The 25,637-nt window shown below is 46.8% G+C and overlaps 2 protein-coding genes across 2 annotated transcripts in view; one reads left to right on the top strand and one right to left on the bottom strand.

The window, feature by feature from the left end:
* Positions 1-336: 336 nt before the first annotated feature.
* ctxn1 (cortexin 1) lies at positions 337-11,446 on the top strand. The gene is made up of 2 exons (XM_066695917.1): positions 337-474; positions 9,381-11,446. The coding sequence occupies exon 2, from the start codon at positions 10,048-10,050 to the stop codon at positions 10,309-10,311; it is 264 nt and encodes an 87-aa protein (XP_066552014.1). The 5' UTR covers positions 337-474; positions 9,381-10,047; the 3' UTR covers positions 10,312-11,446.
* Positions 11,447-12,398: 952 nt separating this feature from the next.
* Positions 12,399-25,637, bottom strand: part of fbn3 (fibrillin 3) — a 60,432-nt gene continuing 47,193 nt past the window's right edge. Inside the window, exons 41-65 of the mRNA XM_066696069.1 lie at positions 25,252-25,401; positions 24,954-25,025; positions 24,674-24,799; positions 24,350-24,475; positions 24,136-24,261; positions 23,626-23,742; positions 23,289-23,417; positions 22,654-22,773; positions 22,360-22,485; positions 21,935-22,087; positions 21,577-21,642; positions 21,288-21,413; positions 21,049-21,168; positions 20,810-20,932; positions 20,554-20,685; positions 19,869-19,994; positions 19,321-19,527; positions 19,054-19,179; positions 18,650-18,772; positions 18,316-18,432; positions 17,801-17,929; positions 17,543-17,662; positions 17,151-17,382; positions 16,557-16,722; positions 12,399-15,921 (exon numbers count right to left, since the gene is read on the bottom strand). Coding sequence (XP_066552166.1) covers positions 15,544-15,921; positions 16,557-16,722; positions 17,151-17,382; positions 17,543-17,662; positions 17,801-17,929; positions 18,316-18,432; positions 18,650-18,772; positions 19,054-19,179; positions 19,321-19,527; positions 19,869-19,994; positions 20,554-20,685; positions 20,810-20,932; positions 21,049-21,168; positions 21,288-21,413; positions 21,577-21,642; positions 21,935-22,087; positions 22,360-22,485; positions 22,654-22,773; positions 23,289-23,417; positions 23,626-23,742; positions 24,136-24,261; positions 24,350-24,475; positions 24,674-24,799; positions 24,954-25,025; positions 25,252-25,401 — 3,536 coding nt within the window. The 3' untranslated portion in view covers positions 12,399-15,543. The remainder of the gene's footprint in view (positions 15,922-16,556; positions 16,723-17,150; positions 17,383-17,542; positions 17,663-17,800; positions 17,930-18,315; positions 18,433-18,649; positions 18,773-19,053; positions 19,180-19,320; positions 19,528-19,868; positions 19,995-20,553; positions 20,686-20,809; positions 20,933-21,048; positions 21,169-21,287; positions 21,414-21,576; positions 21,643-21,934; positions 22,088-22,359; positions 22,486-22,653; positions 22,774-23,288; positions 23,418-23,625; positions 23,743-24,135; positions 24,262-24,349; positions 24,476-24,673; positions 24,800-24,953; positions 25,026-25,251; positions 25,402-25,637) is intronic.

Genomic DNA, 25,637 nt, shown 5'->3' with positions numbered 1-25,637 from the left:
GATCCTTACGCTTGCCCATTTTTCCTGCTTCTAACACATCAACCTTGAGGACAAAATGTCCACTTGCTGCCTAATATATCCCACCCACTGACAGGTGCCATGATAACGAGATTATCAGTGTTATTCACTTCACCTGCCAGTGCTCATAAAGTTATGGCTGACCGGTGTATAAAGAATCAGAAACTCGTTTAATCAGGCTTTTCCAGAGACACGGTCGTCGCCAGTTTACACGTTTCCGTCTTTTCTACCGAGTCTGTCTGCTGTGAAAAGCCGCGTTTTGATCTCCGTGTCCCTCAGACGGAAAAGGCCGCTGCCGCTTTAAGAGGCCGGCGCTGGCAGCTCCGCTGGCTCACGGACGGGCGCCCGGGCAGGCGTGCGCAGGCGGGTATAAAGCGCGGTCCGCCCGGCCGGGCAGCGGGGACTCCGGCGCTTGTGGTCGAGGGGTCGATACAGCACAGCAGCCCCACAGCCAAGGTAGGCGCGGAGCAAGAGCTTTACACACGTTTTATATCAAGTGTTTTTCTGTGTTTGTGAAGTTTTGCCAGGGCACAACCGTTTGTATGTAACTGTTATGTGAAGAGTATGTCGGCAGAAACGCGTATTATTGCTGCCTGACGCATTTTCACACTTGCATTTGTTCTCTGATTCTGTTGTTGTCATGTTTTTAATGTGACTGATTTGCAATTAGTGCTGGAAGTTAATGGGAAGATGAGCTTTTGAATATAATTTTCAGAATCAGGCAAATGTCTCGGACTTCTGTCACCCCAACTTTGTTATATAGCAAGTGCGAGTGAACAGTTATTGATGCATTGTTACAGTGGTTTCTTTCTTATTGTGACACATTGTTTTCCCCATTTGTTCTCCTTTTCACTTTTATTCTCGACGTAAAAGCAGTTCAATTGCATTAAGACTGCTATGAAAAAACATGTGCTTATTATTGCTATGTTTATTCTGCTGTTGCTGCATCGATACATCAATTTGACTTCAATGTTTTTAGCTTCATGATCAGTAATGTTTGTATCCAGAACGCAATAGCTAATCTCAGGAAATCAATGACAACAATTAGAGTTCATATATATATATATTTTCATTGCAGGTAAAATACAAGTTCTGGATAACACTGCAACCAAAATAATCTCCAATAAATCCTTCTTTAATTAATTATACCAAGTATAAATATCAACAACATTAGCACTCCATTATTATTGGTTTCCTCACCTTTTATTTATTCTTTCATATACATTTATTTTTGCTAAAATATGATTGTAAATGTCAATTGATGACTGTCTGCTATTATCAGCAGCATTTGCAAGGTTCGAATTGAATGTTCTCTGTAGGGCCAGGTTGGCAGAGCGCTGGCACCCTGTCAGTTCCTTAATTAGGCAATCTGGGCACAATCCCGAAACAGGCAGGACAAGAAGAAAAGTAAAACAATGTTCTTACACCACCCTGTACAATTTCCATCTCGAAGTTGACCAGTTAATGTGATTTAATCATATTGACTTCATATCATGTTTCAGATTAACTTTGGCACATGAATCTGTTTCTCACAATCAGAACTGATATAATTGAATTTCAAAACAACACTTTTTATAACATCGAACAAAGCTCTCTTATTCTTTTGCCTTATCTGCTGCAACTCTTTGTAGTGGCATTGAAAAAAATATGATTATTGTGGTTATTATTCAGGACAGAAGTGATGTGTGTGCTTCAGGCTCTTGTATGTAATAAAATGGTCACCCAAGTGAAAACTCCATATGAAGCACATTAATGAGTACATGCACGTTAAATATGGAAACGTTGCATACAATAATGATTCACCAGATCCTACAAACGGAAGAGGTCTGACTGTACCCGTGCATCGACAGACTGGACAAACGCAGTGTGCTACGTTCCTGTCTGCCAACTTACATGAACTTTTATAAAATGCCAAGTGAAGGCTATGCAAATCTTTGCTAAGTTCGCACAGGTCTCCTAAAATAATGAGACCACCTTATATGTCTTTCTTACTTATTTGTTTGTCAGCACCTTAATTGAAGGCGGCTTGCAGATAAGAAGTGCCTTTGTCATTAATGTGAACTGTAAACTGACTCGCTTTGATTAACTTTTTCAAAAACCCTGATTAAGAGTAAAGATAGTGTTATTTGAAACTCAGAGGCATGGTTGATCAGGATATCTTTCCTCCAAATGTATTATTATTATGTTTTATCCTGCAGTTTTTATACAGAGGGTCAGCACCTGAAACTCACCTTTCAAGATTCTTGTTACTACATCTGATTTTGTTAACAGTTGGAAGATGGTTTAACTTTCCATTTGATTACTGAGTCAATATTATTTATTTCTTCCGAACATCCCATTGTCAGACACCTTCGATTTTTAGACACGACTTTAATCTGAGCTGCAACACAAGATACCAAGCAGCCATGCACAACTTGAAGATCAATTCATGAATCCAATTTGAACTGACATTTATTTTTCAGTATAACCCTACTTTCTTTTCTACACCCGTTGTCCCTTCGATTGGTGATAGCATTTGCATTGTCATATGCAAGTGCGATTTTCTCTGCAGACTCGGTTGTGAGGCAGTCCTGTAAAGGGGCAAGTCTCTGCCGTCTCTCACCCCCCCATCATCTATCACCGGCGTAGCAAGCTGCGCATTGTAGATTGTGACACGCAGCGTGACAAGCCTCTCGAGAATCGCACAGGAACATTTGGAAAAACCCCCAGGCTGCTCGCTCGCCTGAACAGTTTTAAGTGCTGTAACCTGCTTTGTGACAAACGGAGGTTGGGGACTCCAAACCGCAAACAAAGCAGTAACTGCGGCCTCCAGCTCTTTCTGATTTAACTGAAAGTGCCAGGAAGGGAACCTATAGTTATCCTTCTTAAAAGCGAGTTGACTCGGACAAAGACAAAAGCTTAATCAAGTAAATGAGGATTATGATAACTTGATGGCACCTCGGTTATATTGTTTTCTTGTGTTAGATTATAGTCACCAAGAATTGTAAGTGTTGTTTCCCCTTGGCTTATTTCAACCCTAGTCATTCCGTCGCACAAACTCTTATAGTATTGGTTTATGAATCCAGCTAAGGTGTTGTTTTTTGGGAAGTCTGTTGTTGGCGTGTGGCAGGAGTAGCCAATTGTGTTCGCCTAAGTTAGGAGACAGGCAGAAAAACTCACTCTGGTAAGCAAGTAGGACACCAGTAGACATGCTGAACTCAAGCCTCAACTATTTATTTTCACTGTAACAATGCTTTTCAAAGACACGTAAAACTGAGTTAACCAAGATCTGGTGGCAGGGCTCAGTCTGCACTTTTGTGTCTTTGGTGATGCTAGTTGGTACCCTTGCACAACGGCCTTGTTAGTCCCAGGCAGATTCCCCTGTCGATGACTAACAGCCTTTTGGCGTTGTGCGACGGGGAGAATTGTGTTTGAAAATATATCTACGTCAGCTCTTTCCCCAAATGAAATATGACTCGGAACTGACTGTGTTTAATGGAGAGCTCAAACTCATTGTGTCTGTGTAACTGCGTTAACTTCTGCAAGTAATTGGTGGAATATACTCTGTGGTTCTCCAGTTCCAACGGGTTTGCGAAACTTGAAAAATTCATTTAATAAGCACTCCTCACATTTTTATATTCGTAATCCTAAACCTTTTGATAATTGACCCCGCAGTTTCCGGAAGGCTTTCTCAATTGTTATTTTTTATTTTATTAGATCTTCTCCTCGCTCTGGCTGTTGAGCTCACTTAAAAATACCACTTTAGCCCCTCCAGAGACCTGAGCTATTAAGTTTTCTTTGTTTCCCCCTCAAAAAAAATAAAACAAATCTGGATAGAATCGGCAAACCCTTTTGCTGAGCTTTTTTTTTATACAAAATCGTTGAGCTATGGGGTTATTTTAATGGTCTGCTGTTAAAGCTTAGGATTTCACTAACTCCTTTAGATGACTAGCACTTTTAAATATACCAGTTCTTTGTCATCATTCTGCACCACTTTCTGTCCAATTGCTAGCGGGCGATAACGGAGCCCCCTGGTCCTTCTTTGGAGTTAGATTTCAGAGGTGCGCAGATGTTTGTCCATATAAGGAAAAAGTATGTCTGCACCGCACATTATATCTCTGCTCTCCAGATCTTTTAAAGTATTCATTAGAATGTATATTTTTCCCCCAATTTTCAACCCTCCCGCCTGTGAATAAGTCTAAGACGACCTGGGATGTATTCCTCTCCATTTGAATAGAAGGAATAAATAAAACTCCTGGCCTAGCAACCCAAACACCATCAATATATCTCGGCGGGGACAGTTGATCCGACATCTCCGAGCTATAAGCGGTGAATTACTTTACCCACCCGTACTGAATGTCCTGCATAAGATGTACCCTGTGTTCTTTGTGACCTAGGTTTCTGCAGCTGCCTTGATCGAATGTGTTGGAGGGGGAAGAAAAAAATATCTGATCCCTTCAATTACCATTGCGAAAGTGCCGGATTGCAGAGTTCCCGCCCACCTGGCTTCTCTGTGGTGTTCAGTGCCTCAGACCCCAAACTGTCCCATCTCCAGGGTCAGGTCTCGCTGCGCTGTCCTCAAATATCCTTGCTTCTGATTCCCCCCTGAGTGCTGACTTCTTCATATCCTGTGGCAACGTTTTCTGGCTCTCGGATCTCCCCCAGCCCCCGGATTTTATAGCCCAGATTCTGAAGGGCTAGCATGGCGGCACTTGTCATTTTCATATCCGTCTCCCCCCACCTCCGTGTGCTTCAGTCTCTTGCTCATGAAAAGGATTGTGCTTTGACATTCATAAAAGTAAGTTCACCCTGTCCTTACAAGTACATGGGGAAAACCTTACCTATTACATAGTCACCGACCTCCCAATTAAAATGGCGTCTCTTGCTGTGACAGTCGAGTCTTTACACGATGAACCCCCACCTTTCAACACTGGGAAATTTAAAACGGCCTGTATTCTCTCAAGTTCTCCGCACATCACTGGCGTTGGTGCTCGGGAGGGTCGGCTGTACGCGCCCTCTGCTCCAGCCCTCGTCTGCTCCGTGTAATTGCTCCTCTCGCTGTGGAGCAATGGGGGGTCACAAAGCAGCAGATGCATATGACACCAATAATAAAGGAGTGAAAAGGAACCTGGTATCGGAGTCCCACCGGAGCGCCTGCTGGCCTACAGCTGAAGAGAACCAGGCTTTGAGCGGAGGATGTCTTTTCATTATTGTAAACGTTGTTTGATTAGCGAAAGATGTCTGAGGGGCCACACTGTGTCAGTGAGTAGTCGAGGGATTACACAGTTGTAATTTACAAGGAAGTAAGCATATCCCTAATTGGAAATTGCTTTGCCCGTACATGCAAAGGTCTTTTAAGCTACTTACTCCAACTTACAAGTCTCAAAACCCTTGGCGGGGCTATTTTTCATCCTGCTGGTATAAATCTATTTAGAAGTTTATACATTTTTTTTTTTTTTCCCTATCCCTCTTCTTGTTGGGCGAGTTATTTGAAAAGGTCAGCACTCCTCTACTTTTTTTTTTTTCAAACTTCATTTTTGGTTACGAACCTTCAGTATTCCCCACCTCCCCACGCCTGCTCAGCACAAAACACAAAGAAAGTGAATCTGCCTGGCAGTTGTATTGTAAATCAGCAGCCTGTAAATGTCACACGCTAAAGAACTACGCAAGTTTAATCTCGATTACTTCCGAGCTCCTGGCCAGATCGGATTTGTACTCTTGGAATTCCTCTACTTCATAATCTGTTATCAACGTGTGGTTTTTCGAGATATCGGTTCCCTTCACCGATGGCCATTGAGTTTTTGCGACTCTGAAAATAAACAAACAAACACATACAGTGCCTATAGGAAGTCTACACCCCCTTGAACTTTTTTCGCATTTCGTTGTGTCAGTGGATTGTTTCCACTGATCTGCACACTATCCTCCACGCTGTTGAGGGAGAAAAAGTTTTAACTGTGGATAAAAATAACAAATCTGAAATGTCATTACTGGATAAGACTTTCAAAAGGTAATGTATGTATATTTGAACCAGCTCCAAAATGAATAACTTATCAAGTTCTTTTTTTTTTTGTTTAATTGTAAATAAAAGACTCAGGCTTGCATGGCTATATTTAACACCTTGCATTATATAGTGCCTTTCAATACCGACATATCCCAAAGTGCTTTGCCATTGGGAGGACACTGCTTTCAATCCATGCTGAAAAATAACCCGCTTTAATGCAACCTTGGCTCCTCTGTAGGGTTAATTTGCCAGGATCAATTGGCTGTAAGCTGCCAGCAGCCTGAGGGAGACTGACTCTTCCACTGTAGCAAAACTCCTTAGTTATTGACTCGTAATTGCTTTTATGTTCTCTTATGAGGACACAAGCAAGCAGTAAATATGGGTCTGGTTCAATATTACATCTCCAATAAATCACAGATCCAGTTGGCTAGGGGACTGCTGGACACTCTGCTCAACACTGAGTTTCGTGACCGGGGCTGAGGGAGGGGTTCACAATGAGAAGAGCACACAGCCCTCACAGTCTCCTTTCCATCTCCATTGGGAGTCCTCTTCCTGTCCTGACACCACCGAGTACAAAGCCCAATTCCTCTGTGAAACATATTAAGTCTCTAAACTCACCATATTTCTGATGGCTGCCCTTTGCCCAAGTGTTTTGGCACCTCTGATTCTATCTGTCAGTTGTGTGGTCACGTGGCTGAAAGAAAAAAAGCTGAGCTTCAATTTTTATTTTTATTTTTCTCTGTACTGATTTACTGACAGGCCTAAAATATTGTTGTCTTGACATTTTCTCCCTCTGAGTCTCCAAGTCTGACAGCTTGTTAAAGTTTCATGGGCAGTTTTCTGCCGAGTCACGCTGGCACAGAGCGTCGGTGCGTCTGCTTTGTTGCAAGGGGACTCTGGCTACCGGGCTGCACGTCCATGCGAGAGAACTCTGGTGAACCCTGTGCTTGGAATTGAGAGTCCTGCATATTTTGTGGATGTTTTATATTATTTATAACTCTTTTTTTGTGGAGTGAGATGTGATTTCTCTCAATCACACGTGGGGAATTATTTCTATACACTAGCTTTGTAAAAAGTGTTCCTGGAAATCTTTCTATTCTATTCTTTCCTATTCCGGAATCCCAAATGCACACAATCTTTACAGAAAGATCAGTTAGATCTAACTTTGATTCTATGAGATTTATTTTATTTTATTAATCAAAGACGGGGTTAAGGAGTCCTAGGTATTTAACATATGAATGTTCCCACTGGACTCGTTCACCTGGGAAATATTCTGCACTGCAGATAACCCAGTTTCAAGTTAAAAAGGGAGGAAAAGGGGACTTTTTTGGGGGACGGCAGCTTTCATTCTGTGCCATTGCTCCATGTTTTGCTCATGTTCACCTGTGCTCTGATGGTTTACCAGCCTGTGTGGAGGTTTTGTTTTCCAAGACGGAGCCACCTGTGCCCCTCTGCCCCAGCTCCTCTGAGACCTGCCCCCAGGCCCTCGCTGATGCCATGGTGCTGCTGTCGAGTCTGCCACTCTCCCCCCCTCTCCCATCTGTACAGCGGCTCGATCAACATGATCTGCTGTTTCTGTATGGTGCTGTACCTGATCTATATGACATGCTACCCAGGAAAGGTTCTGACTGCTGGTATTAATTTCTAAGAGGTTGTGTTCATTTCTCGCTGGCTAAGCATGGCACCAGTCCCCTCTCCTTTCTTGAGGAAATTCGTACACACTCTCTTAGGTATTGTTATCCAGATTGCTCATTATCAGGACTAAATCAGAAAGCCCTAGTGTGCTTAACCGCTAATGAAAGCTTCCTCCCTCAGCTCAGGATGAGTTTGTTAGCCTGGGGTGCAGCTGGTTCTAATCACAGCTGTGTCACTCGCTCCCCGATTTGTTTTCCAGGACGAACCGCTGATGTGGCACAATTGGCCGAGCTGTGGGTACGGCACCTTGTCACTGCACGTCAATGGTAACTGTGCAACGGGATCCCCAGTGTGTGCCCGGCTCCTGTAGGCCCAGGCACAGTGGCGTCAGTCGTGTGGGAGCGGACAGATCGAAACTTGTACTCTGCCATCGTTAGGATCATGCTCAAAACCGCTGAGCCCCCTGGCCCCAGAGCTTCTTTGAGAAGGAACTCGGCCCACAGCCGGCAAGACAGAGAACTGTTGGTGTTGTGGGGCGGCACTGGAGTGATGTCATGGTTTTCTCAATCATGCCGCGCTGCCATCTGCCCCAGTCACTGGGCTGTGCTGGCACTGCACCGGCCAGAAGGCACGAGCCCACCTCGATGCCTGCCATTAACCCTGCAACTCCCAAAGGTGGGAAAAGCAGACCTGCAGATGCTACTGACTTGCTTCACGCTCGACTTTCCCCTCTTGTTCTGACTCAGTGTTCACAAAGATACCGATTCCTTTAGCGATGCCAATCCCCAATCCTCGCCCGTCTCAGTGTTTGCACCATGAGTGAGCACAGCGGACTGAAGACACCTGCCTTTTCATTTATTTATTTGTGTTTTCCCTGCTGCATGCTGCCAAGCTTTTCAAGTCTACCCATTCATTTCATACACAGAATGAGCCCAACCACAGGAGGGCAGGAAATTGGGAGACCAAAGTTGTGCTGCAAACCTCCCTTGGCAAGGTTCTGTCCCCAGGGTGAAAAAATCTGAAAAATGGATTTTGGAATTGATTTGTAGAATAGTACAATTTCAAAAGAGAAGGGATAGGTTTATATTAAGTACATCTATAAAGCATAGACCTGCAATGATTTATGCTCTGTGCATCCCATCTCCCCAGATATCCCCCCACACACACCAAACTGAGAGGACTTTAAAAAAAGAGCTGTGAGTAACCGCGCCTCGGGGACTGTGGACGCCTGACTGACGGATAGTGCGGCCCTGCCGTCAGTCTGACTTTTGTCAGGGTGACTCATTTCCTAAAATAAAATAAATAAATACAGCTCCCTGGCAGCTCTATTGCTCTGCATTGCACATTTTTCTGGCCAACTCGTAAATCCACCAGAACATACACTACCAGACACCCCTCCCCACCCCCTTCCCGCACACGTCTGAACGTCGCTGTGTTATTCATCCATTTTGTTATTAATTACAAATTAAGTTCTCATATGAAACAAGTGTTCAGTGATATTTGGGTTTGCTCAGGGTTTTAAAGATTGATGGGAGGGAGGTTTCGCAGGGCTTTTTCTGGTGCATTCATCTAAAAGGTTCTGCCAGTCATGCAATCAACTGAATATTTACCGTGGAAATTAAAAAACCTCTTACGCTTGATTAGGACCAACGAGTGGCTGTTAATCAAGCCGTGCCTGGGCAGCGAGAGGCGCCGAGAGCAGCAGCTGTCCCGGGTTGTTGACAGTGTTGTGGTTCTGTGTTTTCAGGGCGTTTGATGGGGCGGACCCTGGACAGAAGCTGACACGATCTCTGTTCCGCTGATAACCGAGACGCCGCTGATTGACACAGACTGTGGATTGATTGGCACCTTCGCCGGCCTCTTGCACTGTGGATGGACCGATGGAGCAGTGCTGACAGGGCTTTTAGACCGATGACTGATGGGGAAGCCTCAGTAGGAGCTAAGGTCATTGACCGTCAGTCCATCCAGGCGCTGAGGGACATCTGTTTGTAAACAGGGCCTCGGTGTGCTGCATGACCACGCTAACGAAGTACAAAGATGTCTGTCTGTCGCCGTCACTTATTTACATAAACGATTGAAGAGCTGCACGTCAAGAATAATAAATTGCCCCCCATTAGAAGTCTGAACACAGACAGTGACAAATCTTACCAAGTCTAAACGATCAGCCTTTGTTGCTTCCAGTTTGCCAACTACGTTACAGGCAGAGCTGGGCAGCTGTAGGTGAGACGGTGCAAACCCTGCTATGGAAATCCTGTGCTGTCTGTAAGCACGTCAGTCACTCTATAGGGATTTAAGCTGCTGTTTTTTTTGTTTTCTTATCGTGCTGCTGTCCCCCGCCAGCCAGCCTGTCTCCCCTCTGCACGGCACCCAACAACCAGCCAGCCTGCAACCTCTGCCACCCAGCCCCTCGGACCATGAGCGATGTGCCCACACTGGATTATGAGGTGCTGTCCCGGGGCCCCGTGCTCACCGGGGCCCCCACCAGCCCCCCGCTGGCCGGGGACGGGGAGCAGAAAACCGCTTTCGCCTGTGTGGGCCTGCTGCTCCTCTTCCTGGTCTTCCTGCTGGTACGCTGCTTCCGCATCCTCCTGGACCCCTACAGCCGCATGCCCGCTTCGTCCTGGACTGACCACAAGGAGGGGCTAGAGAGGGGCCAGTTTGACTACGCACTGGTGTAGAGAGAGAGATGGGGGAGGAGGAGAGAGAGAGAGACGCCCTGCTGCCTTAACCCTCACTGAAAGAGAGAGAGAGCGAGATGGGAGACCCTCTTCAGAGCCTGCATCCCTCTCTCCCGCGCCACCAATACATGTTCTCTTATAAAGACTTCCTTCTTCGGGCCATTTGAATGGATGGTAGAGATGGACACAGTTTTTAATCCATTACCCATTTATCAGGTCTAAAACTTACAATTTAGGAGTAGTTCTAAACAAGTTATATGAGCACATTTAAAGGGATTCTCTCTGTATATCCATCTGGGAATGATGAGGCTGTGCGATGTGAAAAACAGCTAAAACTCTTAGTCCAGTTCAATATTATAGCGTAAGAAGACTCTGATAGAGGGTTTCGCTGTGTTTAGCTTAAATATCTAAATCTTGAACTTAGTTTAGTGACGGGAACGGGGATTTGTGTGGGTAGGCGGGTGGGACCCCTATAGAATAATGCTGAAAATGACTGCCTAAGCTTAAAGTGGTGATGTGCACCCCAATTAGTATTGAAATTGCTCCTGAATCGCTTTGAAGGGATAGAGGAATGGGAAACCAATGCACTGCTCTTTCCAAGGTCTATTTCAATCGCGTCACAAGAATAAGTGGCGTCTGCTTTGCTGGGGCTGCGTTGGCCTTGTGATGAGAACAGACGGTTGCTCTGGCTACACAGAGGGGCTCAGATGCAACAGTATGTCTGTGATTCAAAGCCATATCTTTTGAATTTCTGTCTATACGTGTCGCCACCTGTCTTCAAGCCTTACCTTGTCCCTCAGAGCTCGGTGACCTATGTTGTTTAAACTTACGATTTTAGAAATATTTAAATCTGCTTTATTTTTGTATTCGGGCTCGCGTTATAGAGGCCCTTTTTTGCAGTTGTTCACAATTGGGTTTTTGGTTTTGTTCTTTTCTTCTTTGGTTTGTAGTTTCTTCTTCTCTGAGCTACCAAGCCTTTAGAAAATGATCTGAGGAGAAATGTACAGCTAGTGTGGATCAGTTTGTGCTTTGTGTGTAACAGATTTGTAAAGTAGATTGGATATTTTTCCTACTGTTTTTCTTAAGCTGGGCTAATTCTACTGAATAAAAAGGGGGATATTTTTTCTTCACCGCCTTTTGCTGTACAGTGTGATTTGTCTCTGTGAAGTACGTTAATACCACCATGGGGACTGTGGTGTCCATTATCATCCTAGTGCTGGAATTACTTCATACTTTTGTTGATGTACTTTAAATGTGTCCCCCGCCACGAGGGGAACTCTCAGCCATGCTGCCGAGACTGTAGGTGAGTATAAGGGAATACCAGAGTGTGTTTTTCGGTGCTGTCAGCCAAGCGTCTCATTTGATTTTGTTCTGAAATCGGAACGCAGGAGTTGCAGTCTGCTTACAGTTTGCAGCTGTGCATGAACATCTGGATCTGGAGGGACCCCTCCCAGGCCTGCAGGCGACGGTCACGTCTCATTCCTGGTTGTCAGGACCCTCCGTCCACATCAGGATTCCACGGTCAGACCTGACCAGTGCTGTCACCCCCCCGACACCCCATCATGCCAAGGTACCTGTAAAGCTGTCAGCTATTAAGGGATCTCGACATTATGGCTGTAATTATGGAGCCCATCTGTTATTCCATACTCACGCCTCTTACAGAGTGACAGGCAGGTAAGCCCACATCTTGAATAAGTGCCCCGTCGCTCTGATCTGTGTTGATGAGCGTTTCAAGATCCGCCATGAATACCTGCAGGACTGGGGCATTCTGGGAAGAGTGTGGGAGAGTCATAATCTTAAAGAATGGAATTAGGGTTTCCAATTGGACCCACTACTCTCTCCAACCCTTATACTGTAGAGTTTCAGTGCTATATATCCCTCCTTATCTTTTTAGTCACATTGTTGAACAAAATGGGTTAATTGATGATGATTAACATGACCTTGAGCCTGACGATGTCATTAAATTTATCAGGAACTATGGCCAGGACTGGGATTAGAGACCACTAGCGGGCATCTCTACTTTTTATGTTTTTTTTTTTATTTAATTTTTTTAATCATTATAAAAAAGCAAAACCACTCAGGCCAACGTTTTTTTAAAAATATAACCCAAAATATTTTTATTGCCATGGATGTTTGAGACAAAAAGTATAAAAAAACAAAACAAAAGGAAAAGTCTGAAAAGCAATCATCGGCAGTACAGTTTTCAGATGTATGTGCCCAAGTTGAAGTATTTTTTCTTCCCAGCAAAATGCAAAACATCCCCGAAACAAAACAAAAACAAAAAAAATAGTTTAAAAGAAAACACAGTTTATTTAGTGACTATGATGGAAGCCAGCTCGTTTAACCCCCCCACACCTGTTTAAGAAATATTATGGCTCAACAGGTCAATGTTTTGTAAAACCACATATCATTTATGAGTAAAGCACAGGGTCGGGGGGGGCTATCGTCGCTGGTTTCAGAGCACCTTTGATGAAATTATTATATATATATATATTTTCCCTCAAAACAATAAAATTACAGATTGATGGTGACACTATATTTCAAGTCTGACACTGAAGTGGAGATACAGTACGCACACACTTCCTTTTACAATGTAGTGGCAAATAAAATAAAAAAATCAAACAAAACAGGAAAAAAAAAAAACTAAAAACGATACAAAGTATACAAGTTCACATGTTAGAAAATTGTAAAATAAACGGTTATGCAAAACAAATATAGTGAAGGCTGTGTACAGTGCAGGAACCACGATGGTCAGAGAGCAATATCACTGTATTTAGCACCAGAAAAATAAAAATAAAAAATCCCGCCAAAAACACTTAAGATTGCAGGAATGCCTTTTCACTGAGGGTGGTGCGAGTTGTGGTTCGAAACTGGGTTTGTGAGGGTCCCGCTCAGCTCTGGCAGGATTCTGCTTATTCTCGAATCCTGCTGCCCCTCGTGCTTGGATTTGTCCCGTTAGCAGATTTTTTTTAATGCATGTTCACCTTGCAGTGTCGGGTGTTTCTATTGGTCTCTGAAGCTCGCTACACTGCCGTATAGCTTGCCTTCCCCCCGTGTGTGATGCACTCGGGCGTCAAATACACGTCTTTCTGAGGCAGAAGGTGATATCCATAGTCATGACACTAATGGATGTTGAGAGTAGAAAGTTGCACCTTGATGATTAAACTCCTTGACAAAGCATATTAATGAATGCTGATTCCTACAGTACAGAAATGTCCCTTAACATTATTGTTCAAGTGTAAAAACTGAGTAAAACCTGGATGGTCAGCTCTGAAGGCATTCAATAGTGTTTTCGAACAAAGTATTTGGTTTGGCAGCCTCGATGCTCTTAAAAAATAATTATAATAATAATTAAAAAAAAATCTACACTTAAAAATATACAATTTTATTTTCCAAAAGCAAAGTTTAAGATTATTGTTGTTGTTTTTTTAAACATTGAAACAGTAGAAAACGAACAGAACAAAATAAACCTAAATACAAAGAAATGTCACTCTTTTCTGCAATCAGGATTCCGTGACTCCCCTTCCTGGACATTCGGAAGGGCGGAACCGTTTAGCACCATTGTTTAATAATGAGGCGGATTGAAGAGAAAGACGTACGAGACCTGAAGATGAGTGTTTTCTCAAAGAGGCCGGGAGCTTCGGTGCACGTGTGCCCGTGATTGTGTGTCTTTTGTGTGGATGGAAACGCACTGCAGTGTCTAAGGACAAATATTGCAACAACTAATTACCAAATCCTGGCTGAATATTTCCAATTTACAACAGGAAAGATCTAGTATTCTTCGTTGCCACTAAAGAAATGCAAATTACAGTTTGTGATCATCAATGCAACCCAATGGCACCCTCTACTGCACAGATGCAGCATTGCAAAATAATGCCTTTATTATTTTGCCATGAGAGGTGTGTGGGGGTGTGTAGGAGTGGTGGGGTGGGGGGGGTTGACTGAGGCAATGGGACACAGTGACACAGGCAAATGCACTTCTGCACCAAAACTGTTCTCGGATGAGAGATGATCGTAACAGTAGTAGCCAGTTATTGTACCTTCCGAAACTTTTAACATTTTAATTTTTACTTTCTTTCCTAACACTTGGATGGTTGCTTTGGCATTGCAGTCCTTCGTGTGAACATTTTCTTAACAATATAATACATTTAAGATTACACAGAATACTGAATTGAACAGAGAAACCTTTGACCCTTCACCCTTTGACCCCAGCGTGGGGAGGTGGGGGGGACTGCTGTGATTACAGAAAAGTGGGCAGATGTTCGGACCACAGCTGTATAAACAGTTGATTGAGGCACTGCACCTCATGGTATTTTGAGTTAGTTTAGTTCTCTTTGGTATCTCACTTGTACAATTTTCGCTCCCCTAGGATGCCAACAAATCGTAAGACAATCGTGTAAGGCAGTTCTGATTGAGGGACAGATACAGTAATTTTGCCTGTATGGCTTTCAGACAACATTCAAGTATTTGAAGGAGGAAAGAAATCTTAGATTTTTCTGCGACTCCTGACATACATATTTAGATACAAACTGTTCTCTAGTTATTGGGGTCTGTAATTTTGCAAGGAATGTGCCTAATTGAAGACCGAGACCATGCAATGGAAGAGAGACAAAAGTGTCCCCTTCCAGAGACAACGTGTCGGGCTGCTGCAGTGCATTTGCAAAGTACAATCGGCGTCCTGCCAATGCTGCTGTTTATTCCAGTCCCTGCATGGTTTATATACTGTGCTTCTATCCTGAGGCCTGAACCTCCTTTAAACGCAAGTCAAATTATAAGCAATGTACTTCTCAATCTATCACATTTGGTTTATGTAGAATCAATCTCTTTAACTCACGCATTGCTTCCTTACACAACGGGAAAAGGATCAGTGGATCTGAATCGGTGTCTTACGAGCACTAGCAATGACATCCCACCCCCACACACACACACCCAGACACCCACACAGTTGTCAGGCAGTGCTGTGAGGCATTGCGTGGGAAATGTGGCCCAAACAAACAAAGTACCTTCCTGCAATCCCCTCCACTGGGGTGCTGAGGAACGAAGAGTGGTAAAAAAAAACGGAAAACAAAAGACAATAAAAAAAAAAATCAACAACATATGAACAATAACAAAAAAAAGGTGGTTCTTGGTTTTTTTACAGTTTTTTTTTTTTTTTTTGGTAAAGACTTACACTTTAACAAGCAAGGGAAAATGTGAACGGGAGGCGGGGCGTGTGGGGGTGTCCCCTGTTCCTCAATGCAGGTGGATGTTCAGTTTGATCCGCAGAGCGTCCCCTATCTCCCCCAGCAGGTAGTCGCTGTCGTGCTCGTCCTCCAGCTGGCGTAGTTTCCGCGGGCCGAAGATGGGGAAGCTGGCGATCTCCAGGCGGTAGTGGCCTGGCGGGGGGGTCTTGCGCCCCAGCCGCAGCACGCTCTTGCCATCGCGCCGCTCCAGGATGCGGAAGTGGGCGCCCTGGTTGCCGTGTGTGATGACGTAGCGGACGTGATGCTCCAGGGGCTCGATGGCCGGCAGCAGCTCCAGGATCGGCTCCTTGTTCTGCAGGGCGGCCAGGCTGAGGTTCATGGGGATGGAGGACTGGGTGTCTACACTGGCCAGGCTCACGCTGGGCTCCTGTGGGACGAGACGGAGAAGTTTGATCGACCGATATGTGCTTTGGTAGAGCGCTGTTCACAACAAGTTGTCACAGGTTGAAAACACACCAGCAGAGCTACAACACAGTCACGCTGGCCATGAAAGTCAGTGTAACCTCCAGGCACGGAGGAGAGAGAAACTAAAATCTCACCCAGGAGAAAATAAATCTCTGGAGGTCCAAGGCCCGATGGTTTCCTTCCCTCCAGGCAGCTAGTTACAGGTCAGCCTGAGTTAAAAGTGGGTGGGCTCCCACAGAAATGCCTTTAATCACCGTTTCAGATGTATTGAGTTGGTATTCAAGGACATTGAAATAATGCAGCAACCTGCTTTCAACTATGTTTTTGTTAAATATGAGAATAGCAGAATAACATTGGCTTTACAGATCCAATGGGATTACAAAAAGGCCAGATCTTAGCTACCTTAATAAGGTGGTTTCTCTAAAGATCCTTTGCATATCGACATTCACAGACTATGTACTGTGGCTACGTAGGTTTAATAAAAGATAAATGCGCAGATCTGCCCGCTTGTCTGATGGAGTGCTTTGCAAGCCCCGTGCAGACGTGCTTGCTGGTGCAGTAAGTGATGAGAGAGAGGGCCCCGGCAGAGGCGGGTACCTGCTGGAGGTCGTTGTCTCCCGCATCACGCCGCTGGCGGACTTTCTTGTCGTAGTTGCCATTGATCTTGCACTCGTAGCAGGCTTCTGGAGAGAGGGCGCTCTCATCGTCCTCCCCGGGGGAAACGTACTGCTCTTGGCCGAACCCGAGTCCCGTGATGCAGTGTCTGTGTGGGGAGGAAAAAGATACACAGTCAGAGCAAGGCGAGGGCAAGGCGATGTGGATACACAGACTGGGTAGTGGGACGCAACATGGACTACAAATTGGATGAAGAGGTGTATTCCCTGTAGGTGGAGACCTATGGATACACTGAATGGGCAACAATACGATCGGAGAAAACTGTGAAAGAACCTTAATGGAGGAAGAGCCCTTGTATTCCTCAATATAATTATTACCCTACTCTTACAATCATTACTCACACACTATCTGAGATCTGTTATCTTATGTCAACCTTGCAGGCTATATTGCATGTTCAAGTAACTGGGACGTTGCCGGCCTGTGCTGGATGCTCATTCATTAGCTGGATTGACCATTTCTTCTCTGGGATACTGGACTTCGACTTCCCCCCCTTCCCAGCCCGTGCAGTGCACTCACCCCTGGCCGGCTCGGTAGTACCCTCCTGGGCAGCCGCACAGGTAGCCTCCATCGGTGTTGGAGCAGCCGAAGCTGCAGGGGTTGCTGCCCATGGAGCACTCATTCACATCCTGGCAGCCACTGGAGCTCTGCTCGTAGTCAAAGCCGGACGGGCACACGCACTTGAAGCTGCCCAGGGTGTTGTAGCAGGAGGCCGACCCACAGGTCTGCGAGCTGGAGCATTCGTTCTCGTCTGGAGAGGAACACGGGGACACATGAGAGGATTGTATAACTGGAGCTGGAAGAACCCATCACCCACCCTTATCCCACATGGACAATCTGTTCCAAAGCCGCTCACCCAACCCAGCCCAGCCCAGTTGTCCAGCCCAGCCCAGCCACCCAGCTCCACTCACCCACACACTGGTTCCACTGGTAGTGTTGTACGTAGCCCTGGGGACAGCCACAGCGGTATCCTCCCAGCATGTTCTGGCAGCCGTGCTGGCAGCGGTGATTGCCGGTGCACTCGTCCACATCTGAGCGGAGAGGAGAAGAGGGGTCATATTGCATGAGCTCACCTTCACCCGTGCACTTCACAAGCTCTCTCTCGCATGTATGATATAGAACGCTCTTGGCTGTGCGAACTTCTTGACGGCATCAACACAAGGCCCTACCTTCGCAGTCTGCGCCCGTGCCGTCCAGAGAGAAGCCCTTCTGACACTCGCAGGCGAAGCTCCCGGGGGTGTTCTGGCAGGAGGCCCGTGAGCCGCACTGGTTGGGCTGGGCAGTACACTCGTTGTTATCTGGGGGGAGACCGGGTATATGGTGTCAGAAAAACAATCTCCTGGGCTTGTGTTCGCCAGAAACAGTCAGACTTAGGACATGTGGTCGTTTTCCTTCCCTGTGAGTTTCTTTAGGATGGTCAGATTGTTGCAATAGCACCTCATTCACAGACAAAGTCTTAACGGTCTCTACCTGTTTGATCACTGAAGAATGAAAGCCCGCTTCGGAGGTGGAGGGTGTCTTAAATACCCATTTGAAATGGGTCTCCATGGCTGATCCATTTTGTGATCTGCAGAGACCTTAAAATGGCTGCAGTTTGAATAGATCAGCCATGGAGACCTTAAGCCTATGGCAGTGTGCAGCTGTGAGGGCAGGACTGCTCCCCTGGCATGCAGGCCTCACTCACCAATGCAGGCAGACTGGTGCTGGGTGAACCCAGGGGGGCATTTACAGGTGAAGCCGCCAATGGTGTTGACGCACAGGAACTGACAGTTGTGCTGCTTGGTGGAGCACTCGTCCAGGTCTGGGGGAGGGAAGAGATCAATGCCAGGCAATCACAGTCAAGAAGGAAAAAAAAACAAAAAAAACACAAATTGTCAGCCTGTTGGAGAACCTAACCAGTCCAGGAACTCGGAAACACATTTAGGAGCTCTTTAGGCCATGCAAGGACTGGGAGGAGGACATTCAGCCACTTGAAGATGGTCTTTGATGGTCCCACTCCTTGACTCAGTGCTGCCTACCTTTGCAGGTCTTGCCGTCGGGCTGCAGGATGTACCCCCGTGGGCAGGAACACAGGTAGCTGCCATCGGTGTTCTTGCACAGGAAGTTACAGGGCTTGGGAGACTGTGAGCACTCGTCCAGATCTGCAATTCAGAGGTACAACATCTGAAAAAGGCACACAGGCCACCGTAGAGTGCCAGTCACATGACTGATCAGAACACAGACAGTCTGAAACAGGCCCGGCTGATTGACACCACAGCCACTTTGGCACACAGGAGCCTGGCGGTCATTCATTGTTTTAATAACAGTAGCAGAATCACATCTATCGCATCTGGTACGTCTTTCTTCTCTGGTTTTATCAAAAGGCGGTTGGGATTTGGCGCTGCGTTTAATGGGTTTTCAGGGAGGGTGAGGCAGCTCTTACCGACACACGAGGTGCTGGTGAGGTCGGTGGTATAGCCCACTTTGCAGAGGCAGCGGTAGGAGCCGATGCTGTTGATGCACTGGCCGTTGTGGCACAGGTTGGGAAGCACTCGGCACTCATTGATATCTAAAACAAAAGAGAGAGAGAGAGAGAATTAGGATTAGGAAAAGAAACGGCAGCTTCAGAGAGGCAAAACTGCTCTGGTGGTATATGGTGCCCTCTTCCCACCACTTCCACTCTCAGGGTACCCAATCTTCCCCCTCTTACCGCTGCCATCAGTGGTGTAGCCCGGCCCCAGGGGGCACATCCTCTTGTACTGGACAGTGCCAGGCAGCGGGCAGAGCTCACAGTGGGAGCCCCAGCCCCGGCCCCCGTTACAGCAGCACTCCGACTTGGTGACCGAGTTGCGGTTGGTGGAGGACTGCTGGCACATGGTCTGTAACACTTCGGTGAAACAGAAGCCCTGTCTGTTATCTGTGAGCAGTGAGAGAGGGAGAGGGGAAAACCAAACAATTTCATAAGAAAAAAAGTCAAAGGATCCTTTTTTCCCTACAGGTTGCTCACGTACTGTGCATCTGAGCCAGGACGGAGTATGCATACCAGCTCTCTGCTGCACAAACATTCAATAAAATTCGCACTGATCGTTTTTGGTTTGTGCTCTGAGGATTTTAGTTTTGAGAAAAAAATAAGTACATGCAACCCTGGAAACTGTTCTGAAATTAGGACACACGACACCTGGCCTATGCGATCATGTGTCTGCCCTTCAGCGGGCCATTACAGAGTGCCAGCTGCAGGGCTGGGCGGCACGGACTCACCCATGCACTCAGTGCCCGTGGAGCTGGGCTGGAAGCCCTCGTTGCAGTCACAGCGGTAGCTCCCCACAGTGTTGACACAGCGCCCATTCTTGCAGATGCCAGGCTTGAGACGGCACTCGTTGGTGTCTGCAGGGAGGCAAGCGTAGAGGTTGCGGGGGTGAGTTGTTAAAGATCAGCAGTGAGTGTGTGTGTGTGTGTGTGTATTTTGGGGTGGAGGGTTGAACACATTTGCATTCAAACCTCTTTACAAGGTTAAAACAACACTAAAACCTTGCCAGCTACTTTAATGTTGTTTTTTTAAAGGAGAAATCTAAAACAGGGCTTTGGGCTACACTTACACTTGCACCCAGAGTAGCAGGTGCAAATGACACCAACACATTCTTTATTACCTGGAATATATTAATAGTGTCATTAAATTGCTAGTCACTGGCTAATGATTAATGACACATTATTAATGAAATGTCAAATTCTCTTTTATACAAATGCTTTGTAGTCCCAGTGTTAACAGCTTGTTTATAATATTAGGCACACAGTGTCGTTTACTACACTGAAATGAATGTTCTGAATGAAAGAAATCTGCATTAGCACAGTTACAGAGTGGTGTCCCCTGTCAACCCCGACTCGTCTGCCCCTGACTTCACAGTCCCAGCCCTCCCACTCGGACCCAGTCCCGGCCCACACTCACCCATACAACCCTCTCCGTCCGGCATGCGCTGCATCCCCGGGGGACAGATGCACATGAAGGTGCCGATGAGGTTCTTGCATGTCATGCCTTTGGACTCGCAGTCGTGGATCCCCTCGGAGCACTCGTCCTGGTCTGGGGGGGAGAGAGAGAGAGAGTGAGGCCGAGAGGACGGGGCGCAGGGCAGAGTATTGTCCCTTTCCCCAGGACGATGCTGAAATCAGACCGCTCTGTAAATCGGCTTTTTTTTTTTTTTTACCTCTGCACATCCTGTTGTCGTCGCGCAGTCGGTAGCCGGCCGGGCAGGTGCACTCATAGGACCCAAAGGTGTTGATGCAGCGGAAGGCACAGAGCAGAGGGTTGAGGGAGCACTCGTTGATATCTGGGGGACACAGGCAGACGGACGGGTCAGAACTGGACAGCACACGTGCGCACACGCAAGTTGGAAGTGAACCATGTGGATTTCTCCTGCCCTGGCGGGTCTCGAGTCTCACTGACCTTCGCACGTCATCATGGGCCCGGGTTCAAAGCCCTCCTGACAGGCACACTCGAAGCCCCCCACTACGTTGGTGCACGTCCCGTTACCACATGGGTTTCCAATGGAGCACTCATCCGTGTCTGGATAGAGAGGCAGGGTGTTAGAAAGAGCACAGCTGAAATGACGGCCTGCAGTTTGACCTGAACGGTGTGTAGGTGCTGGGAGGGCTGTCATGTCTTCGAGAGGGAGGCCTCCTTACCCACGCAGGTGACCCCACTGAAGTCCAGGTTGTATCCGAAGGGACACTCGCAGCGGAAGGAGCCGTCCGTGTTGATGCAGAGCCCGTTGGCGCAGATTTCAGGGTTGATCAGACACTCGTCCATATCTGAGGAGGGTAGAGGAAGGGCATGAGAGGCACAGTCATAAGTGCAGTGACAGACGGTCAGCCAAGATACAGGCAGCATCTGATGAGCCGTGTTTCTGGATCTGTGATTAAATGGACACCAGGCTGAAGCGTTCATCTTACTAGGTCATTTTTCTTCACTCACCTTCACGCACGTCTCCTGGGCCAGGCAGCCGTCCGTGGCCGTAGGGGCACAGGTCTTGGAAGGAGCCTGGAGGTGAAAAGGAGCAGATTCCGGTTAGACTGCAGTGTTTGGAGGCATCGTTTCCCCATGACCTCACCCACCCGCCTGTGAAATTTCTGCCACACTTTTTCAAAGATAATTTGAAAATTTTACAAAACAAAACCATCAAGCAGTGTGCAGACAGGAGGAAAAACATCCACAAAAAGTTGAGGCAAAAATTTAAAGTTTTTACTATAATACAACTATAATATGTTTTTACTATATTGTGCAATAATAATCATGGAGTGTACATGACTGGCCTGCCTGGTTTGGCACTTACTGTCGGTCTCATTTGGGCACAGCTCGCAGGGGTCGCCCCAGCCCTCCCCGGGCATCTTACTGCAGCAGCACATGGCCTTGGTGTGGTTGGAGGCTTTGGGCACAGAGCACTTGCTGCCCTCGAAGCGGGTGAAGCAGAAACTCTTGCGCGTGTCTGCCAACGAGACAGCAGACAAACCAGAGCAGTTAGGAGAAGCATGTGGGGCTGTTCAAGTCAGCAAAAGCTTACACATTCTGGAGAGCGGCCCTTCGCTAGTTCCCATTATTCAGAACTTCCCCGGTTGACTTCCAGACCTATTTTTATAGTATTTTTTGTACTTTTATAGGATATCCAAGTCAACTATTTGAAACAAGACTTTATTTGCATAAATAAAATTAAACCGGTGGGCAACCTGGGAAATTAATTACAATTCTGCGTGGTCTTACCGAAGCAGCGCCTGCCATTGTCAGAGAGGATGAATCCCTCCTGGCAGTTGCACTGGAAGCTGCCCGGGGTGTTGGCGCAGGACCCGAACAGACAGATGTTGGGTTCCACTTCGCACTCATTGATGTCTGGAGAGGAGGAGACAGCTCTGTCAGTGTCAGAAAGTGTGCTTTTGAGGCCTAGTGTTCATATCCGCCACCCTTTTGCCTCACAGGCAGAGGGGGGCGCTGTGGCGGGGAGGAGTAGGTGTTTGGTGTGTCCGTGGCGCAGGAGTGTTTTGTGGATGTTGTGTTTACCGATGCACTGGTCGTTGTGGACGGCGTAGCCTTTGGGGCAGATGCAGCGGAAGGTGCCATCCAGGTTCTGACAGGTCCCAGGAGAGCAGGTCCCGGGGAAGCTGAGGCACTCGTTAGTATCTGGGGGAAGCGGAGAGCAGGTTTAAGCACACTGACCCCCACGCCGATACCCGGCTTTGCTCGCTGAGGTCCAGGGCAACTTTACAGACGTTCCCCGACCTGTGCGTTAGTAATGGGCTAGCGGTTGTCATGAGGTGAAACACAGGAGCAAAAATTAGGACTGTTAACAAAGATAATTTAATGGTAAAGTGTCTGGACTGTCTGTATGGCAATGGCACACGTTTTCATTAGCTTTGATTCCATCCACATGTGTTTTGTGTGAAAAGTCTTAAGTTCGCATTAAAAATATACAGTAAGAGCATTTTCCAAGCCAAGGTGCGTTTCCATCCAGCTGACTTGTAGTGAACAGAATCTGTTAAATTATTTCCCGCAAAAGCACTTAAGACGCATATCACATGACTGCAAACTTATTCGACAAGGCATCAGTTATCAGTAAAACAGGTTTCCACTGGTTTCCATTTGTCGCATAACAGACTATATCGACGTAAGAAAATTCCACACAAGCAGGGCCTTACCGACACAGTTCTTGCTATCGGGGGTGTGCTCGTAGCCTTCCTGGCACAGGCACTGGAAGGAGCCCAGGCTATTGATGCACTGGCCGTTGCGACACACCTGGCCCACGTTGGCGGTGCACTCGTCCACATCTGGAAAACGCAACACGCAATAACACTCGTAAGGGTATAATGGTGGAGACATGGATAACAATTATGTAACAGCACCTAGAACACAAATAAGCAAAAAAAAACAATAACATCACGGTTTTGAATAACATGCATTTGGACCGGTCCACATGCGTTCCTGCGTATGCTTGTTCTGGACTCCAGGGCCGAGAGGCCGGCAGGGCACACGTACCCATGCAGTCGTTGTTGTGGGTCAGCTCAAAGCCCGGGAAGCACAAGCAGTTGTAGGAGCCCACCGTGTTCTTACAGGTGCCGTTCCCACAGGGCTGCCGGTCGCACTCATCGATGTCTGAGGAGGAAGAGAGACGGCAGGGCGGTGAGGTGAGCTGTTCCCTTTGCCAAGATGTCAGCTAGGACACCGGTTTACCACCGAGCTCTCCAATACGAGGGTAAGTGTAATATGGGTAGGCCTTTCTGATGATCACTGTGGAGTTGTTACATATATGTGTTATGGCAAATATGAAAACTGGTTTAATTTATTTTTTTGTCCAATTAGCAAACAAGCATCAATAGCCTAAAACCAGGGCAAAAAGCAGAAGCACCCAGTGAGTCAAAAGAAGGACTGAATGAATGATCATTTAAAAATGTGAAAGGAAGCAGAACTCTGCCATTGTGTCGATTATCAATCGGTCTGTATTTAATCTAATGATACATGTTACTCTGGTGGTTTAAAGTGCCTTACCCATGCACATGGTCTGGTCAGCGGTTGCCTTGAAGCCGTTGTTGCAGAGACAGCGGTAACTGCCCTGCATGTCGATGCATTCGCCGTGACTGCAGACGTTGGGGATCTCCTGGCACTCGTTGCGGTCTGCGGAGAGACGGGGGTGGCCAGTGAGTACGAGGAAGAGGAGGAGAGAGAGCAGGGGAGACGGGGCTCTGGGGCTTCGGACACTCACCCACACAGGCCCCGCTGGGAGACGGCTTGAACCCGGCCGAGCATTCGCAGCGGAAACTCCCGGGGATGTTGATGCAGTTGGCGTTGCGCTGGCACAGGTTGTCCCCGCTGTTGCACTCGTCGATATCTGTGTGAGGTGTGAAATAAAAAGAAAGGCAGATGGGTAAATAGATGAGTAGGGGTAGGAAGGTACTTACATGGATGAAAAAAAAAAAAGTTACATTTCCAGTGTGCAGCCAGAGAGAAGTGATTTACTCCGGCTGCCACACACTGATTTCTTTTCACTCTGCGGGTGACTGACCACACGGTCCACCGCATGCCTCACCTTCGCAGATTAGCAGGATGTTGTTGTAGCTGAAGCCCATGGGGCACTCGCAGCGGAAACTGCCGATCTGGTTGATGCACACGCCGTTGGCACAGATGCCCGGGATCTCCCTGCACTCATCGATATCTATGGGACAAGGACGGAATATCAGACACAGCTTCTCCTGTCCCTAGTCCCCTATCTGGATTCCCTTCTGTTGGGTTTGCGGACAGAAATAATGGTGACATTGTTGAGTCCGGGCTGAGTAATTGGCCCATATCAATCCGATACTCTGACTTACCGATGGGCTTCCCTGTGTGAATGTCAATGATGAATCCTGGAGCCTGGTTTCCACACAGAAGCTGATAATCCGCTGAATGAGACAAAATGCAAACGCGACTGTAAAATCCCTTTCATTGTGACACTTTCCAAAATTCAATTCAAACCTCTTACTGGAGTTTACACATTCCCTTGCTGTAACATAAATACACACAACTGGCTGGTTACCATTTTGTTTTATATTTAATCTTCTAATTAGCACTGAGATTAAGTAGAAATGAATGTGTGTGGTATTGTATCATCTTGGGCATGGGACTCACAGGTGGCAGGCGTCGGGCAGGGCTCGCAGGGTTTGTTCCAGGCCTTGCCCACATTGTAGGCGCAGCAGCACATCTTCTTGGTCATGTTGAAGGAGAGCTCGTTCTCACAGGTGTCGTTGAAGTTGCGGTAGCACACGCTCTTCCTCATGTCTGCCGGGGGGCGGAAAAAAGCACAGTGGTGAGCGGCACATTCACATAGAGAACAGGAAACGACACGGCTCTACAATAATACTTAAAAGCTCTGGGTATGTTTTCTTTCCGCATTGTATATTTTTACAGTCTTCAGAGTCTATCCCTGGAAATTTCAAGTGGACTATCCGCTCTCACGTCTCTCGTAATGACACTGTTACATATTGACTCTACCTGGCTTAACACTAGTTCCTATA

The sequence above is a fragment of the Amia ocellicauda genome, chromosome 22 (assembly GCF_036373705.1).
Source record: "Amia ocellicauda isolate fAmiCal2 chromosome 22, fAmiCal2.hap1, whole genome shotgun sequence".
Taxonomy (NCBI): Eukaryota; Metazoa; Chordata; class Actinopteri; order Amiiformes; family Amiidae; genus Amia; species Amia ocellicauda.
Note: the sequence above shows the minus strand (reverse complement) of the source record. Positions and strands in the feature narration are given on the sequence as shown.

Bases quoted from the DNA above. Each gene is read 5' to 3' on its own strand.
- ctxn1 (XM_066695917.1), top strand. From the start codon at position 10,048: ATGAGCGATGTGCCCACACTGGATTATGAGGTGCTGTCCCGGGGCCCC.